Source organism: Somniosus microcephalus, chromosome 7 (assembly GCF_052327205.1).
Source record: "Somniosus microcephalus isolate GS21.2 chromosome 7, FLI_Smic_1.0, whole genome shotgun sequence".
Taxonomy (NCBI): Eukaryota; Metazoa; Chordata; class Chondrichthyes; order Squaliformes; family Somniosidae; genus Somniosus; species Somniosus microcephalus.
This window is the reverse complement of record NC_140993.1, coordinates 209,902,466-209,919,479: the sequence shown is the minus strand read 5'-3', so window position 1 is coordinate 209,919,479 and position 17,014 is coordinate 209,902,466. Positions and strand designations below refer to the sequence as shown.

The following is a 17,014-nucleotide window of genomic DNA, read 5'->3' as shown; positions in this document are numbered from 1 at the left end:
AGGTGTGGTCTCACCAGGGCCCTGTACAACTGCAGCAAGACATCCTTGCTCCTGTACTCAAATCCTCTCGCTATGAAGGCCAACATACCATTTGCCTTCTTAACCGCCTGCTGCACCTGCATGCTTACCTTCAGCGACTGATGCACAAGGACACCCAGGTCTCGTTGCACTTACCCTTTTCCCAATCTATTGCTGTTCAGATAATAATCTCTCTTCCTGTTTTTGCCACCAAAGTGGATAACCTCGCATTTATCCACATTATACTGCATCTGCCATGCATCTGCCCAATCACACAACCTGTCCAAATCATACTAGGAGTTTCTCTGCATCCTCCTCACAGCACACACACCCACCCAGCTTTGTGTCGTCTGCAAACTTGGAGATATTACATCTAGTTCCCTCGTCCAGATCATTAATATATATTGTGAATAGATGGGGTCCTAGCACGGATCCCTGCGGTACCCCACGAGTCACTGCCTGCCACTCGGAAAAAGACCAGTTTATTCCAGCTCTTTGCTTCCTGTCTGCCAACCAGTTCTCTATCCAAGACAGTACCTTACCCCCAGTCCCGTGTGCTTTAACTTTGCACGCTAATCTCTTATGTGGGACTTTATCGAAAGCCTTCTGAAAGTCCAAATACACCACATTCACTGGTTCTCCCTTATCTATTCTTCCAGTTACATCCTCAAAAACTTCCAGTAGATTAGTCAAGCATTTTGTTACCTTTTGTAACTCCATGTTGACTTTGTCCAATCCTGTCACTGTTTTCCAAGCGCTCTGCTATTACATCATTTATAATGGACTCTAGCATTTTCCCCACTACTGATGTCAGGCTTACCGGTCTATAATTCCCCGTTTTCTCTCTACCACCTATTTTAAATAGTGGGGTTACATTAGCTATCCTCCAATCCATGGGAACTGTTCCAGAGTCTAGAATTTTGGAAGATGACCAGCAACGCATCTACTATTTCTAGTGCCACTTCCTTAAGTACCCTAGGATGTAGATTATCAGGCCCTGGGGATTTATCGGCCTTGAGTCCCGTCAATTTCCGTAACACCATTTCCCTACAAATACTGATTTCACTCACTTCCTCCCTCTCATTAGACCCTATGTTCCCCGACATCTCTGGGAGATTATTTGTGTCCTCCTTTTTGAAGACAGAACCAAAGTATGTATTTAATTGGTCTGCCATTTCTTTGTTTCCCCATTATAAATTCCCCTGATTCTGACTGCAAGGGACCTACGCTTGACTTCACCAATCTTTATCTCTTCACATAGCTATAGAAGCTTTGAGTCAGTTTTTATGTTCCCTGCAAGCTTACTCTCATAATCTATTTTCCCCCTCTTAATTAATCCCTTTGTCCTCCTTTGCTGAATCCTCAACTGCTCCCAATCCTCAGGTTTGCTGCTTTTTCTGGCCAAATTATATGTCCTCTCCTTGGATCTTATGCTATCCCTAATTTCCCTTGTTAGCCACGGTTAAGTCATCTTTTTTGTTTTATATTTATGCCAAACAGGGATGAACAAATTCTGTAGTTCATCCATGCGATCTTTAAATGTTTGCCATTGCCTATCCACCGTCAACCCTTTAAGTAACATTCCCCAGTCCATCCTAGCCAACTCGTGCCTCATACCATCGTAGTTTCCTTTATTTAAATTCAGTACCCTAGTCTCTGAATCAACTACTTCACTCTCCATTTTAATGAAGAATTCTATCATATTATGATCGCTCCACCCCAAGGGGCCTCGCAGAATAAGATTGCTAATTAATCCTTTCTCATTACATATGGCCTCGGGCGACTGTGTGTGGAGTTTGCACATTCTCCCCGTGTTTGCGTGGGTTTTCTCCGGGTGCTCCGGTTTCCTCCCACAGTCCAAAGATGTGCGGGTTAGGTTGATTGGCTATGATAAATTGACCCTTAGTGTTAGGGGGATTAAATACGTGGGGTTACAGGGATAGGGTGGGATATGTGTTGGTGTAGGGGTTACGGGGATCGGGTGGGATATGTGTCGGTGCAGGCTCGATGGGCCGAAATGGCCTCTATCTGCACTGTGGGGTTTCTGTGATTTCTGTGATATTACCCTGGTCTGATCTCTAGTTGGTTCCTCGACATATTGGTCCAGGAAACCATCCCGTATACACTCAAGGAATTTCTCCTCCACAGTATAGTTACTAATTTGGTTAGCCCAATCTATATGTAGATTAAAGTCACCCATGATAACTGCTGTGCCCTTATTGCACGCGTCTCTAATTTCCCGTTTAATGCCATCCACAACTTTAGCATTACCGTTTGGGGGTCTGTATACAACTCCCACTAACATTTTCTGCCCCTTGGTATTTCTCAGCTATGTCCATAGATTCCACATCAGAGCTAATATCCTTCCTTACTATTGTGTTAATCTCCCTCTTTAACCAGCAATGCTACCCCACCACCTTTTCCTTTTTTCCTGTTCTTCCTGAATACCCCTGGATGTTGAATTCCCAGACTTGGTCATCCTGGAGCCATGTCTCCGTAATCCCAATTATATCATATATCCGTTTACATCTATTTGCGCAGCTAATTCATCCACCTTATTACGAATGCTCCTCGCATTAAGACACAAAGCCTTCAGGCTTGATTTAACACTCTTAGTCCTTTTAGAATTATTATTTACTGTGGCCCTGTTTGATTTACACCCTTGATTTCTCCACCTTCCACTTTTGCTTTTCTCCTTCCTGTCTTTTGTTTCTATCCTTGCTTCCCTTTCCTCTGTCTCCCTGCACAGGTTCCCAACCCCCTGCCATTTTAGTTTAAACCCTCCCCAACAGTACTAGCAAACACTCCCCCTAGGACATCGGTTCCGGTACCGCCCAGGTGCAAACTGTCCAGTTTGTACTGGTCCCACCTCCCCAGATCCGATTCCAACGTCACAGGGATTTGAATCCCTCCCCCTTGCACCATTCCTCTAGCCACCTATTCATCTGAAATATCCTTCTATTTCTACTCTGACTAGCACGTGGCAATGGTAGCAATCCTGAAATTACTACCTTTGAGTTCCTATTTTTTTCATTTACCTCCTAACTCCCTATATTCAGCTTTTAGGACCTCATCCTGTTTTTTACCTATATTGTTGGTACCTATATGCACCACGACAAATGGCTGTTCAATCTCCCCCTCCAAAAGGCCCTGCAGCCGCTCCAAGACATCCTTGACCATTGCACCAGGGAGGCCACATACCATCCTGGAGTCTCGTTAGCGGCCGCAGAAACGCCTATCTATTCCCCTTACAATAGAATCCCCTATCACTATAGATCTCCCGCTCTTTTTCCTCCCGTCCTGTGCAGCAGAACCACCCATGGTGTCAGGAAGTTGGCTGCTGCTGCTTTCCCCCTCAACAATATCCAAAGTGGTATATCTGTTTGAAAGGGGGATGGCCACAGGGGACCCCTGCACTACCTGCTTGTGCCTACTACGCTGCCTGGTGGTCAGCCATTCCCTTCCTGCCTGTGCAGCCTTTACCTGCGGTGTGACCAACTCCCTAAACGTGTTATCCACGATGTGCTCAGCATCGCAAATGCTCCAGTATGTATCCATTCGCAGTTCCAGTGCCGCAATGCGGTCTGTCAGTAGCTGCAGCTGGATACACTTCCCGCACACATGGTCGTCAGGGACAGAGGAAGTGTCCCTGATTTCCCACAGAGTGCAGGAAGAGCATGCCACGGGGCCGAGCTGTGCTGCCATGACTTACCCTTTAATTAATTCAAATTAAATTAAATCAAATCAATACCACTAATTACACTACAATTAAATGATATACTCAAGGGCCCTTGTTTACCAGCACTCCCCGCTACACAGCGTGTGGGCCATCAGCAGCAGCAGAATTGTATTCAATCACAATCTGTAACCTCATGGCCCGGCATATCCCTCACTCTACCATTACCATCAAGCCGGGAGCTCAACCCTGGTTTAACGAAGAGTGCAGGAGAGCATGCCGGGAACAGCACCAGGCATACTGAAAAATGAGGTGTCAACCTGGTGAGGCTACAACACAGGACTACTTGCATGCCAAACAACAGAAGTAACATGCGATAGACAAAACTAAGCGATCTCACAACCATCAGATCAAATCAAAGCTCTGCAGTCCTGCCACATCCAGTCGTGAGTGGTGGTGGGCAATTAAACAGTTAACAGGAGGAGGCGGCTCCAAAAATATCCCCATCCTGAATGATGGTGGAGCCCAGCACGTGAGTGCAAAAGACAAGGCTGAAGCATTTGCAACTATCTTCAGCCAAAAGTGCCGAGTGGATGATCCATCTCGGCCTCCTCCTGAAGTCCCCAGCATCACAGATGCCAGTCTTCAGCCCATTCAATTCATTCCACATGATGTCAAGAAACGGCTGAAGACACTGGATACTGCAAAGGCTATGGGCCCTGACAACATTCCGGCAATAGTACTGAAGACTTGTGCTCCAGAACTAGCTGCGCCCCTAGCCAAGCTATTCCAGTACAGCTACAACACTGGCATCTACCCGGCAATGTGGAAAATTGCCCAAGTATGTCCTGTCTACAAAAAGCAGGACAAATCCGACCCGACCAATTACCGTCCCATCAGTCTACTCTCAATCATCAGCAAAGTGATGGAAGGTGTCGTCGACAGTGCTATCAAGAGGCACTTACTCAGCAATAACCTGCTAACTGCCGCCCAGTTTGGGTTCCGCCAGGGCCACTCAGCTCCTGACCTCATTACAGCCTTGGTCCAAACATTAACAAAAGAACTGAACTCAAGAGGTGAGGTGAGAGTGACTGCCCTTGACATCAAGGCAGCATTTGATCGAGTGTGGCATCAAGGAGCCCTAGCAAAACTGAAGTCAATGGGAAAACTCTGCATTGGTTGGAATCATACCTAGCACAAAGGAAGTTGGCTGTGGTTGTTGGAGGTCATTCATCTCAATCACATGACATCACTGCAGGAGTTCCTCAGGGCAGTGTCCTAGGTCCAACCATCTTCAGCTGTTTCATCAATGACCTTCCCTCCATCATAAGGTCAGAAGTGGGGATGTTAGCTGATGATTGCACACTGTTCAGCACCATTCGAGACTCATCAGATACTGACGCAGTCCGTGTCCATATGCAGCAAAACCTGGACAACATTCAGACTTGGGCTGACAAGTGGCAAGTAACATTCGCACCACACAAGTGCCAGGCAATGACCATCTCCAACAAGCGAGACTCCAACCATCTCCCCTTGACATTCAATGGCATTCCCATCGCTGAATCCCCCACTATCAACATCCTGGGGGTTACCATTGATCAGAAACTGAACTGGACCAGCCATATAAATACTGTGGCTACAAGAGCAGGCCAGAGGCTGGGAATTCTGCGGCGAGTGTCTCACCTCCTGACTCCCCAAAGCCTTTCCACCATCTACAAGGCACAAGTCAGGAGTGTGATGGAATACTCTCCACTTGCCTGGATAAGTGCAGCTCCAACAACACTCAAGAAGCTCGACACCATTCAGGATAAAGCAGCCCGCTTGATTGGCACTCCATCCACCACCTTCAACATTCACTCCCTCCACCACCGGCGCACTGTGGCTGCAGTGTGTGCCATCTACAAGATGCACTGCAGCAACTCGCCAAAGCTCCTTCAACAGCACCTTCCAAACCCGCGACCTCTACCACTTAGAAGGACAAGGGCAGCAGACGCATGGGAACATCAACACCTACAAGTTCCCCTCCAAGCCACACACCATCCTGACTTGGACCTGTATTGCCGTTCCTTCACTGTCGCTGGGCCAAAATCCTGGAACTCCCTTCCTAACAGCATTGTGGGTGTACCTACACCATATGGACTGCAGCGGTTCAAGAAGGCGGCTCACCACCATCTTCTCAAGGGCAATTAGGGATGGGCACTAAATGCAGGCCTAGCCAGCGACGCCCACATCCCATCAATGAATTAAAAAAAAGAACCTAGAAACTATAAACCACAAAAATTAAGTTTGGAAAAAAGCGAGAGAGAAATATTCAACTACCAATCACTTACCAGCTTTCTGGTGACGTCACACTTCGATTACTTTTTACTTCTCTCTCTCTCCTCTTGTTGACTCTGTGCCTCTCGCAGGTCCGCCGCTCAGCTCCAGAGAAGGCAGTGGTGAGTCGCCTTCTTGAACCGCTGCAGTCCATGTGGTGAAGGTACTTCCACAGTGCTGTTAGTCAGGTTGTTCCAGGATTTTGACCCAATTATGATGAAGGATCGGCGATATACTTCTAAGTCAGGATGGTGTGCGACTTGGAGGGGAACTTGGAGGCGGTGGTGTTCCCATGCGCCTGCTGTTCTTGTCCTTCTAGGTGGAAGAGGTCACAGGTTTGGGAAGTGCAGCCGAAGAAGCCTTGGCAACTTGCTGCAGTGCATCTTGTAGATGGTACACACTGCAGCCACGGTGCACCGGTGGTGGAGTGAGTGAATGTTTAAGGCGGTGGATGGGGTGCCAATCATGCAGGCTGCTTTGTCCTGGATGGTTTTGAGCTTCTTGAGTGTTGTTGCAGCTGCACTCATCCAGGCAAGTGGAGAGTATTCCATCACACTCCTTACTTGTGCCTTGCAGATGGTGGAAAGGCTTGGGGAGTCAGGGGGTGAGACACTCGCTGCAGAATACCTAGCCTCTGACCTGCTCTTGTTGCCACAGTATTTATGTGGCTGGTCCAGTTAATTTTCTGGTCAATGGTGACCCCCAGGATGTTGATGGTGGGGGATTCGGCGATGGAATGCCATTGAATGTCAAGGGGCGGTGGTTAGACTCTCGCTTGTTGGAGATAGTCATTGCCTGGCACTTGTGTGGCGCGAATATTACCTGCCACTTATCAGCCCAAGCCTGAACGTCGTCAAGGTCTTTTTGCATGCGGGCATGGACTGCTTCATTATCTGTGGAGTTGTGAATGGCGCTGAACACTGTGCAGTCATCAGCGAACATCCCCATTTCTGACCTTATGTTGGAGGGAAGGTCATTGATGAAGCAGCTGAAGATGGTTGGGCCTAGGACACTGCCCTGAGGAACTTCTGCAGCGCTGTCCTGGGGCTGTGATGATTGACCTTCAACCACCACAACCATCTTCCTTTATGCTAGGTATGACTCCAGCCAATGGAGCATTTTCCCCCCCAATTCCCATTGACTTCAGTTTTACTAGGGCTCCTTGATGCCATACTCGGTCAAATGCTACCTTGATGTCAAGGGCAGTCACTCTCACCTCACCTCTGGAATTCAGCTCCTTTGTCCATGTTTGGACCAAGGCTGTAATGAGGTCGGGAGCCGCGTGGTCTTGGCAGAACCCAAACTGGGCATCAGTGAGCAGGTTATTGGTGAGTAAGTGCCGCTCGATAGCACTGTCAATGACACCTTCTATCACTTTGCTGATGATGGAGGGTAGACTGATGGGGCGGTCATTGGCCAGATTGGATTTGTCCTGTTTTTTGCAGACAGGACATACCTGTATACATTTACGGTGTTGAACTTCATTGGCCAATTATATGCCCATTCTGCAAGTTTATTAATGTCCTCCTCAGTATTGACTATCCCCCCCAATTTGGTACCATCCACAAATTTAAATTGTATTTTTGATTCCAAAGTCTAAATCATAAATATAAATTGTGAACAGCTGTGGTCCCAGCACTGATCCTTGTGGAACACCACTATCCACCTTCTGCCACTGTGAATAGCTACCCTTTATTCCTACTCTCTGCTTTCTGTCTTGAAGCCAGCCAGCAATCCATTCTGCTACTTGTCCCCTGACTCCACATTCTCTGACCTTATTCATTAGTCTATTATGGGGTACCTTATTGAAGGCCTTTTGTAAATCTAGATAAATGACATCTACTACATTACCATTGTCTACTCTCTCTGTTACCTCTTCATAAAATTCAATAAGTTTGGTCAAGCAAGATTTTCCCTTTCGAAATCCATGCTGACTATTCATTATTATACTTTTCATTTCAAGATGTTCTTCTATTTTCTCCTTTAGTAGAGATTCCATTATTTTTCCTACCACCGCTGTTAACTGACTGTTCTATAATTCCCTGGACATGTTCTATCCCCCTTCTTAAATATAGGTATTATACGTTAGCTATCTGCCAGTCATCTGGCACAACATCTTTTTCTAACGAATTATTAAATATGCGTAGTAATGCCTCTGCTATCTCTTCCCTAGATTATTTTAAAAATGCGTGGATACAATCCAGGGGTTTTATCCTCTTTGAGCTTGATTAGTTTATTTAATATTTTCCCTTTTTTTTATTTTAAATGCACTTATCTCATTACTCATTTCATCATCCAATGCCATGTCCACCTGTTCTATCACCCTGGTAAATATCGAAGCGAAATAATGATTTAATATTTCTGTCATCTCCCTATCGTTACCTGTGATATTAGGTAGAAATGTCTCCTGAACTACTCTTTCCTCCCTCCCACTGCCTTCTTCCGCCCCCATGTCTTATCCACCATTCCCCAACTCTTCTCCAAATTTTTCTGTACTTCATCTGATTTTTCAAACGCTGGGATTTAGCAATATTCCCTCTTGAGCAAAATAAAACAAAGGAGAAGGTCAAAAAATAGAGGCAGGCATGCGGAAAAGGGATCTGAGGCAGGCTGATGGATTTCGGGTGTGAAGGAGGAGGATGACAGATTGAGAGGTTGCCTCCAAAATGTGGGAGTGGATCTCAAAAACACAGAAGAAGCAGGAAGGAAATAGCCAGTAGAGTTTGCATCATTATTAAAAATCACTTTTTACACTAGTACTACCCTACACAGAGTCATATGTCGTGATAAAGGTTGCTTATATCTTTATCAACTACCCTGCTCTCCATCTGTACTAAGATAAACAACAACAACTTGTATTTATATAGCACCTTTAACGTAGTAAAACGACCCAAGGCACTGCACAGGAGTATTTTAAGACAAAACAGAAAGGGATGGAAGAGAAAAAGACCTATTGATCAAGAAACATAAGACAATGCATATGCAATATGGAAAGTATATTCATCAGAGTGTAGGTATTCGTGGTCACCGATGTAGGTATTGGACGAATGCCTACTTAGTAATCGAGTTAGACTCCAGGAGAACAATCAAAAAGGTTTTTAATGCAGGAACAGAGGAATTCAAACAGGTTGCAGAGCTAGGTACAGGAGAGCCATAAAATAGGTCTTCACCAGACGGAGACGCCACGAGGACTAAGTAGGCAGTCCCGTGGATTGCGTGATGACGTCATCGCGTTCCTCCCACGCTTGGGACGGTCACGTGATGTGCGACGTGACGTCATTGCGTTAACCCGCGTCATCGCGTTCGCCCGCGCTCCCAAAGGAGGAAAGCTCCGCACCGGCTACATCGTTATGTTCAAGGGAATTATGTACGGTAAGTGAGGGACACTCGGTGGTACCGCTACATGCGCCCCACCAGAATTCGCTTTAACGGACGTCGAACGGTGAGGTGGTCTGATGAGCCTGTCCGAACGACTCCTGTAGTCTCAAGGCGGAGACTGCTGGGTTGTTGGCAGTCTGGTGGGCGGTCGTACTTGGGTTGGCGTAACGACGATGGGTGGCTGGTGGTCAGGCGGACGATCGTACCAGGTGTGCCGTAACAACGATGGGTGGCTGATGGTCAGGCGGGTGGTCATGCTGTCTCGACGTGGCGGGCGAGGTCGAAATATGTGGTCCGGTAGACGGGGTCTTGAGCAGATCCCGATGCGTGTAAGGGTGAATAAAATGTATTCAGCCCTGTGAAGGACCGTGGAAGCATGTGACCTCTGTAGCCCATGGTTTGAAACGGGCGCCGGGGCGAAACAGCTGGCCACGTCATAGCAACTGGCAGGTTGGGCAGAGGCGAAATGTCCCCAGTCTGACAAAATCTGCAGGAACGCCGAACGGGTGATCCAGGAGGAAAAAAACGTGGGTTTGGGCAGGTCGGTGAACTCGCCGACAGGCGAGCAAACTCTCCGGTAGTCGGGAACGCACGGAACGGTGCATGCCGTAGTGCTACTACGGTAACACAGAAGAGAGTGAACCGTTGCTGCGTTGATCAGTGATCGGTGATGACAGCAATTTTCGCGTGGCCAATCGCGGCCGCGGGATGCCCGTTGGACCCATCCTCGATGGTCGCAGCGTCAGTAGATGTTTGCTTTTGTTGAGGGGAAAACTATAGAGGGCGGCAACGCTTCTAGTTGTTGTTGATTGCAGTAGGGGGAAAAACTGCCGTGAGGGCGGCAACGCTTCGCCGTCGTGCCGAAAAGCATGGTAGAAAAGACAGACCAGCAGGCTGAAGGGCTGGTGTGGCGTCGGCGGGGGATGGGTCCTCGTGGGTTGCGAGGGGCGAGTCCTCGTGGGTTGCGAGGGGCGAGTCCTCGTGGGTTGCGAGGGGCGAGTCCTCGTGGGTTGCGAGGGGCGAGTCCTCGTGGGTTGCGAGGGGCGAGTCCTCGTGGGTTGCGAGGGGCGAATCCTCGTGGGTTGCGAGGGGTGGTTTGCGAGGATTGAGTCCTCGTGGCTTCTCCGCCGGGGCGCGCTCCGATTCTGTGAGCCCGTAAACGTGCTGTACCCGCGCTGTGAGGGTGTTATACTTGCTGTTCTGCCGTGGGGTTGTGGAAGAGGCTGACGCTCCGAAAGTCGGTAGAGCTGTCGAAAATGGAGACCGTATCCAGATACGTGGTCTGCGCCATATCGATGTTGCACAAGGCAAACGGGGCTTCTACCAGGATAAAGCACGAGGGCGGTTGTTGCTCCCAGTGTTGCGGTAGCTGAGCGAAACAGCTGTAGCTTCCAGGCGTGCTTCTTTCGTGAAAGACGTTCACGAAAAATCGGGGTCCGGCTGCGCTGCTTTCGTGAAAAACGTTCACGAAAAACGGGGTCACCAATGTAGGTATTGATGAGCTCCCGTCCTCACATCGTTGGTCACCAATTGTAGGAATTGGTGTTCGTCGGTTGTTGTTCGTCGTGCCGTTCTTCTGTGAAAACGTTCAGAGACGGGGTTCAGGCTGTGCGCTTCCTCCGTGAAAAACGTTCACGGAGACGGGGTCACCAATTGTAGGTATTCGTGGTCACCGATGTAGGTATTGGACGAATTCCTACTTAATAATCGAGTTCGACTCCAGGAGAACAATCAAAAAGGTTTTTAATGCAGGAACAGAGGAATTCAAACAGGTTGCAGAGCTAGGTACAGGAGAGCCATAAAATAGGTCTTCACCAGACGGAGACGCCACGAGGACTGAGTAGGCAGTCCCGTGGATTGCGTGATGACGTCATTGCGTTCCTCCCGCGCTTGGGTAGTCACGTGACTTGCGTGATGACGTCATCGCGTTTGCCCGCGCTTGGGACGGTCACGTGATGTGCGACGTTACGTCATCGCATTAACCCGCGTCATCGCGTTCGCCCGCGCTCCCAAAGGAGGAAAGCCCCGCACCGGCTACATCGTTACGTTAAAGAGAATTATGTACGGTAAGTAAGGGACACTCGGTGGTACCGCTACAAGAGAAAGATATAGAAGCTGTGACCACTGAAACACAGGGTGTATCAGATTGTTGAACGAGTGTTTTATAATGAAAGCCAGGCTTTCATTCCTGTGACAAAGAGAGACATTTCTGTCTGTATTTAATGGAATGGTTCAAGATAGCTGGAATTAGAATGGAGATCGTATTTCCTTATTCAAATTTCAAAAGAGACTAAGGGGGAAAAATTCGGTATCGCCCCATTTGGGGCGCCATTATTGGCGGTGCGCAAAGTTTAGCACCTGGTGCCAATTATCGCCTCCAACAGCAAACTTGGCTTTTATCGCCCCTGGAGGTGACTGGAGCGCTAAATCAGGCGCTTCACACCTGTCTTAAGGCGCAAAGGCCGAGGAGCGAGGCGCTAACTCAGAGCGCTGGCGAAGCAAGGGCAAATCAAAATAAACCTGCAAAGTGCTGCTCAGTAGTGAAAACTTCTTCACACAGCGTTGAATCTCTCCAGAAGTCTCTCTCTCAGAATGCGTGGTGCAAAAATGTCACCGACAAAAAAAGGCAGGAAGCGGTCGCCTTCAAATAGCGCTCCCCTAGTCCCTTTCTGACAGCATAACGCTCCCCTCAACCTGTCGTTGGTAGCGGCAGACGGTAAGGCAGGGGGCGCCACTCAATATCCGGTCCAGGGTGCTAACGGGTCGTCGCGCACGTGAATGACGTCACAATCTGCCGGCGCAGGAGATCGTGGCGGTAGTGTTTAGCGCCGCCACAAAATGTCTGGTTAATTTCACACAAACATCGCCGCACCCGGCCTCTAGTTGCTTTGCGCCCCACTTGGCACCCTCTTAAGGCGCTAACGGGAGGCGCAACCAACTGAATTTTTCCCCCCAAGAAACAAGATGTCGCCGAATCAAGGCCAGATTGATTGTTCCAGAAACTAGTCATGATACACAGGCTTCGTTCAAGCTGCTAATTAGATTAAATCTGGTCGAAAATTACCTGATATGCAAAAGATCGAACAGGCTTCAACATCTGCTCATTAGCAAGATACGCAATAGCCCCAAACATTGTGTCATTGATCAATGATGACTGACAATTGTGACTGCAGAAGTGTTTGGAATGTTTAGTCTAGTGAACCATGGCTCTAGTCCTGACTGGCGATTCAAATTTCATGGCATATTGGAGATTTACATCATCCACATGCAACATCACATCATGAAGGTCTACTAACCATGGTTTCATCCCAATGTCCCATCAATTTATCATCAAGTTGTAGAAGAAGTACATTTGGGTATTATAACCAGCTGTGGATTAATTATAACCAGTTGTGAATTAGCTTTTTTTAAGTATTGAACTCTCCATATCTTGTTATGCCTTGCTCCTTCTACGTATTATTCAACCTGTAATTAAGTTTATTCGTTTTCACCTGAATGCATTGCCCTAATGCATTAGGGCATGGTATATGTGTGAAAAACATCGCTCGTGTGGAGCATAAACACCGACGTGGGCCTGTTGGGCTGAATGGCCTGTTTCTGTGCTGTAAATACTATGTAATAAAAAAAGTCTGGAGAACATGGTGGATATCCCACGTGATCTATAGTAGTTGATATATAACTAGGGGGCGATTGTTAATCCTGCACACACTAAATCAGACAGCACATTTAAAGTGCAAGTTTTCGATCATCGGAGACTCATTCCGCTTACGAGTCTACATCTCTATCTTTTTGTTGTGAACATAAGGGAAAGGTTTGTGTGAACTGTAACACTGTAGGTGCATTAGGAAATGCAGTTTAGACTAACTGTATTCAGCTGCACTATTATAGTTTCTACGTAGTAACTCACAGATATCTAATGTTCTCTGTATAGCAGGTCACCATATTCTACACATCAAGCTTGCAATTTGTAACAAGTCATGCAACTGGGAAAAAAACTCAGATCTCTTTTAATAGGGATAATATCACTGAGCATTGCACCAAAATAAACCTTTGCTTTAAATTCCAGAGTGAATGATAGGTAGCTGTTCAAACAATGAAACCCAGTTCAGGATCACAGTCTGCAGATTAAGATAATGTTATTTTACTGCTTTTTAAATTATTTTATACATCAATTTCCCACAGCATTGCACACAGGGAGTGAGGACCAAGTGTAGTTGGATAATTGGACTACGGTGCAATGACATAACTCAGACTCCACTTTAAAAAGTCATGTATTCTGTCCTTATTTTTATATAATACTTTGATTTTATATGATTTATAGTTAAATAGAAAAACAGCAATTTGTGAAGCAGAGAAATCGAGTCGGCTGAAGCATGGGAGCTTCTTTGAGTCCCGGCTTAGGGGCTGGGAGGGGTACAACTCTGATGCTACAATGTGGCCACTGGTGGAGTGTATACAGCTTGGCAAGTTTACACAGGAAGCTTCCATTCCAAATGTGTCGAAAAGTTGCAGAAAGTGCGCACGCTAGTCAACCTCCTGTGACACTCAACACAGGAGAGTCGAGACCAAGTGTAGTCTTCAGGGGAAACAGGGTGGGCCGTAATTGGGCCAGGGCATACGGACCTAATTCTGTCACCATTTTAATATTCTGTCCTTATTTTTATACATATTTTTATTATATATTCCTATGTCTACATTTAAAATGGAAACTGTCTATGTAAACTTGTCCTGCTGTAATTACACCCTCCGCTGGTGTGAGGGTGTAATTGTGTGTAACAAGTTCTCGACTGGGGAAAGGCCAGTTTTACTAAGCTGAGATGTGATTTAGCAAAAGTGGACTGGAAACAGCTACTTGAAGATAAATTGGTGTCTGAGCAATGGGAGGCATTCAAAGTGGAGATAGTAATGGTTCAAGCAAGTATGTTCCAACAAAGAAAAAGCACGGGACTCCCAAATCTAGAGCCCCATGGATGTCAAGGGAAAATAGTAAGGAAAAAAAGGGAAGCTTATGTCAGATACCGAGAACTAAATAATGCAGAAAGCCTAGAGGAGTATAAAAAGTGCAGGGGTGAAATTAAAAAGGAAATTAGGAAAGCAAAGAGACTGCATGAAAAAATATTGGCAAGTAAAATCAAGGAAAACCCAAAGATGTTTTATAAATACATAAAGAGCAACAGGATAACTAAAGAAAGAGTAGGGCCTATTAGAGACCAAAAAGTTAACCTGTGTGTGGAGGCGAAGACGTAGGCATGGTTCTTAATGAATACTTTGTGTCTGTCTTCACAGAGAGGGACGATGCAGACATTGTAGTTAAGGAGGAGTGTGAAATATTAAATGAGATAAACATAGTGATAGGGGAATTATTGTGGGATTTAGCATCTTTGAAAGTAGATAAATCACCAGGCCCGGATGAAATGTATCTCAGACTGTTAAGAGAAGCAAGGGAGGAAATAGCAGAGGCTCTGACCATCATTTTCCAATCCGCTCTCGCTACAGGTGTGGTGCAGGAGGACTGGAGGACTGCTAACGTTATACCATTGTTTAAAAAGGGAGAAAGGGATAGACCGAATAATTACAGGTCAATCAGCCTAACCTCGGTGATGGGCAAATTAATGGAAAAAATTCTGAGGGACAGTATTAATCGGCATTTAGAAAAGCCAGGATTTATCAAGGACAGTCAGCATGGATGTGTTAAGGGAAGGTCGTGTCTGACTAACTTGATTGAATTTTTTTTGAGGAGGTAACCAAGGAGGTTCGAGGAGAGTAGCGCGTTTGATTTAGTCTGCATGGATTTTAGCAAGGCTGGTCAGAAAAGTAAAAACCCATGGGATCCAAGGGAAAGTGGCAACTTGGATCCAAAATTGGCTCAGTGGCAGGAAGCAAAGGGTAATGGTCAACGGATGTTTTTGTGACTGGAAAGCTGCTTCCAGTGGGGTTCCACAGGGCTCAGTACTAGGTCCCTTGCTTTTTGTGGTATACATCAATGATTTAGACTTCAATGTAAAGGGGCATGATTAAGAAGTTTGCAGATGATACAAAAATTGGTCGTGTGGTTGATAGTGAGGAAGAAAGCTCTAGACTGCAGGAAGATATCAATGGACTGGTCAGGTGGGCAGATACGTGGCAAATGGAATTCAATCCGGAGAAGTGCGAGGTAATGCATTTGGGGAGGGCTAACAAGGCAAGGGATTACACAATAAATGGTAGGATGCTGAGGCGCATAGAGGAACAGAGGGACCTTGGAGTGCATGTCCACAGATCCCTGAAGGTTGCAGGACAGGTAAATAAGGTGGTTAAGAAGGCATACGGGATATATTCTATGCCTCGGCTAATAAAGGAAAGTAAGAGCAGGGAGGTTATGCTAGAACTGTATAAAACACTAGTTAGGCCACAGCTAGAGTGCTGCGTACAGTTCTGGTCACCACATTACAGGAAGGATGTGATTACACTGGAGAGGGGACAGAGGAGATGTACGAGGATGTTGCCTGGACTGGAGAATTTGAGCTATGAGGACAGATTGGAGAGGCTGGGACAGATTGGATAGGCTGGGGTTGTTTTCTTTGGAACAGAGGAGGCTGAGGGGAGACTTAATTGAGGTGTATAAAATTATGAGGAGCCTAGATAGAGTGGATAGGAAGAACCTATTTCCCTTAGCAGAGAGGTCAATAAACAGGGGGCATAGATTTAAAGTAATTGGTAGAAGGATTAGAGGGGAGCTGAGGAGAACTTTGTTCACCCAGAGGGTAGTGGGGGTCTGGAACTCACTGCCTGAAAGGGTGGTAGAGGAAGAAACATTCATCACATTTAAAAAGTACTTCGATATGCACTTGAAGCACTGTAACCTACAGGGCTATGGACCAAAAGCTGGAAAGTGGGGTTAGGCTGGACAGCGCACACAGATGTGATATTTACTTCCAGAACATTAAGCTGGCACCACTCCTTGCCTCAATTTACCCAACGTTAGTTCTGCTAATTACAACATGTGAACTGGGGCAATTATTTATTTCTATAGTGCAATTTGTTTTGAACATCTAAGGTTAATAAACAAATTTCATTATACAGATGAGCTTATAGGTGCAGGAGTGTATAATATCTCACCTTGAGGCTGAAGTAACATTCCTTCTCTCTGTAGAGATGCATAATTCAGGAATGGTGGTATCACAAGGGTTAGGAGGAAGTATTTTAAAACTGAGATGAGTCGAGAACAGACACTCAACTGTGAAAATGAATCTGTGTTGATTTGTGGGGGACAAATTTGATCCGTATTGTTTTTCTAGAGAAAGAAGAGACAAGTAAACTAAACGATAGCAAAAGAGTATTTGTTAGTGTATTGTAAATAGCATTACACTGGTCTCATGTAACTGTTACACCTGGATATAAAAGCACAGTATATGAGCAATTATCGGCAATGAAACATATTCCTGCTCCCTTGCTCGTTATTCACAACCACTACTCTGTGTAAAATGTGTTGTTCTTTGTCGAACAAATCAACAATAATAAAAAAAAAATCCAATGGTGATATGTTTGAGTAGTTATTGAAAATCATTCCCAAGTGTGTTCCAACAGCACCTTGTATTGCCCCCTCTCTACCCACTGTCTTCCAGTGCTCGTCTATAAAACACTCTG

General features: G+C 46.2%; 1 protein-coding gene across 2 annotated transcripts in view; it reads right to left on the bottom strand.

Moving 5' to 3' along the window:
- LOC147115102 (uncharacterized) overlaps positions 1–17,014 on the bottom strand; it is a 280,011-nt gene that overhangs the window by 252,956 nt on the left and 10,041 nt on the right. For both annotated transcript variants that reach the window (XM_085993392.1, XM_085993393.1), the window contains exon 2: positions 16,487–16,661. In XM_085993392.1, the coding sequence (XP_085849518.1) occupies positions 16,487–16,661 (175 nt within the window). The remainder of the gene's footprint in view (positions 1–16,486; positions 16,662–17,014) is intronic.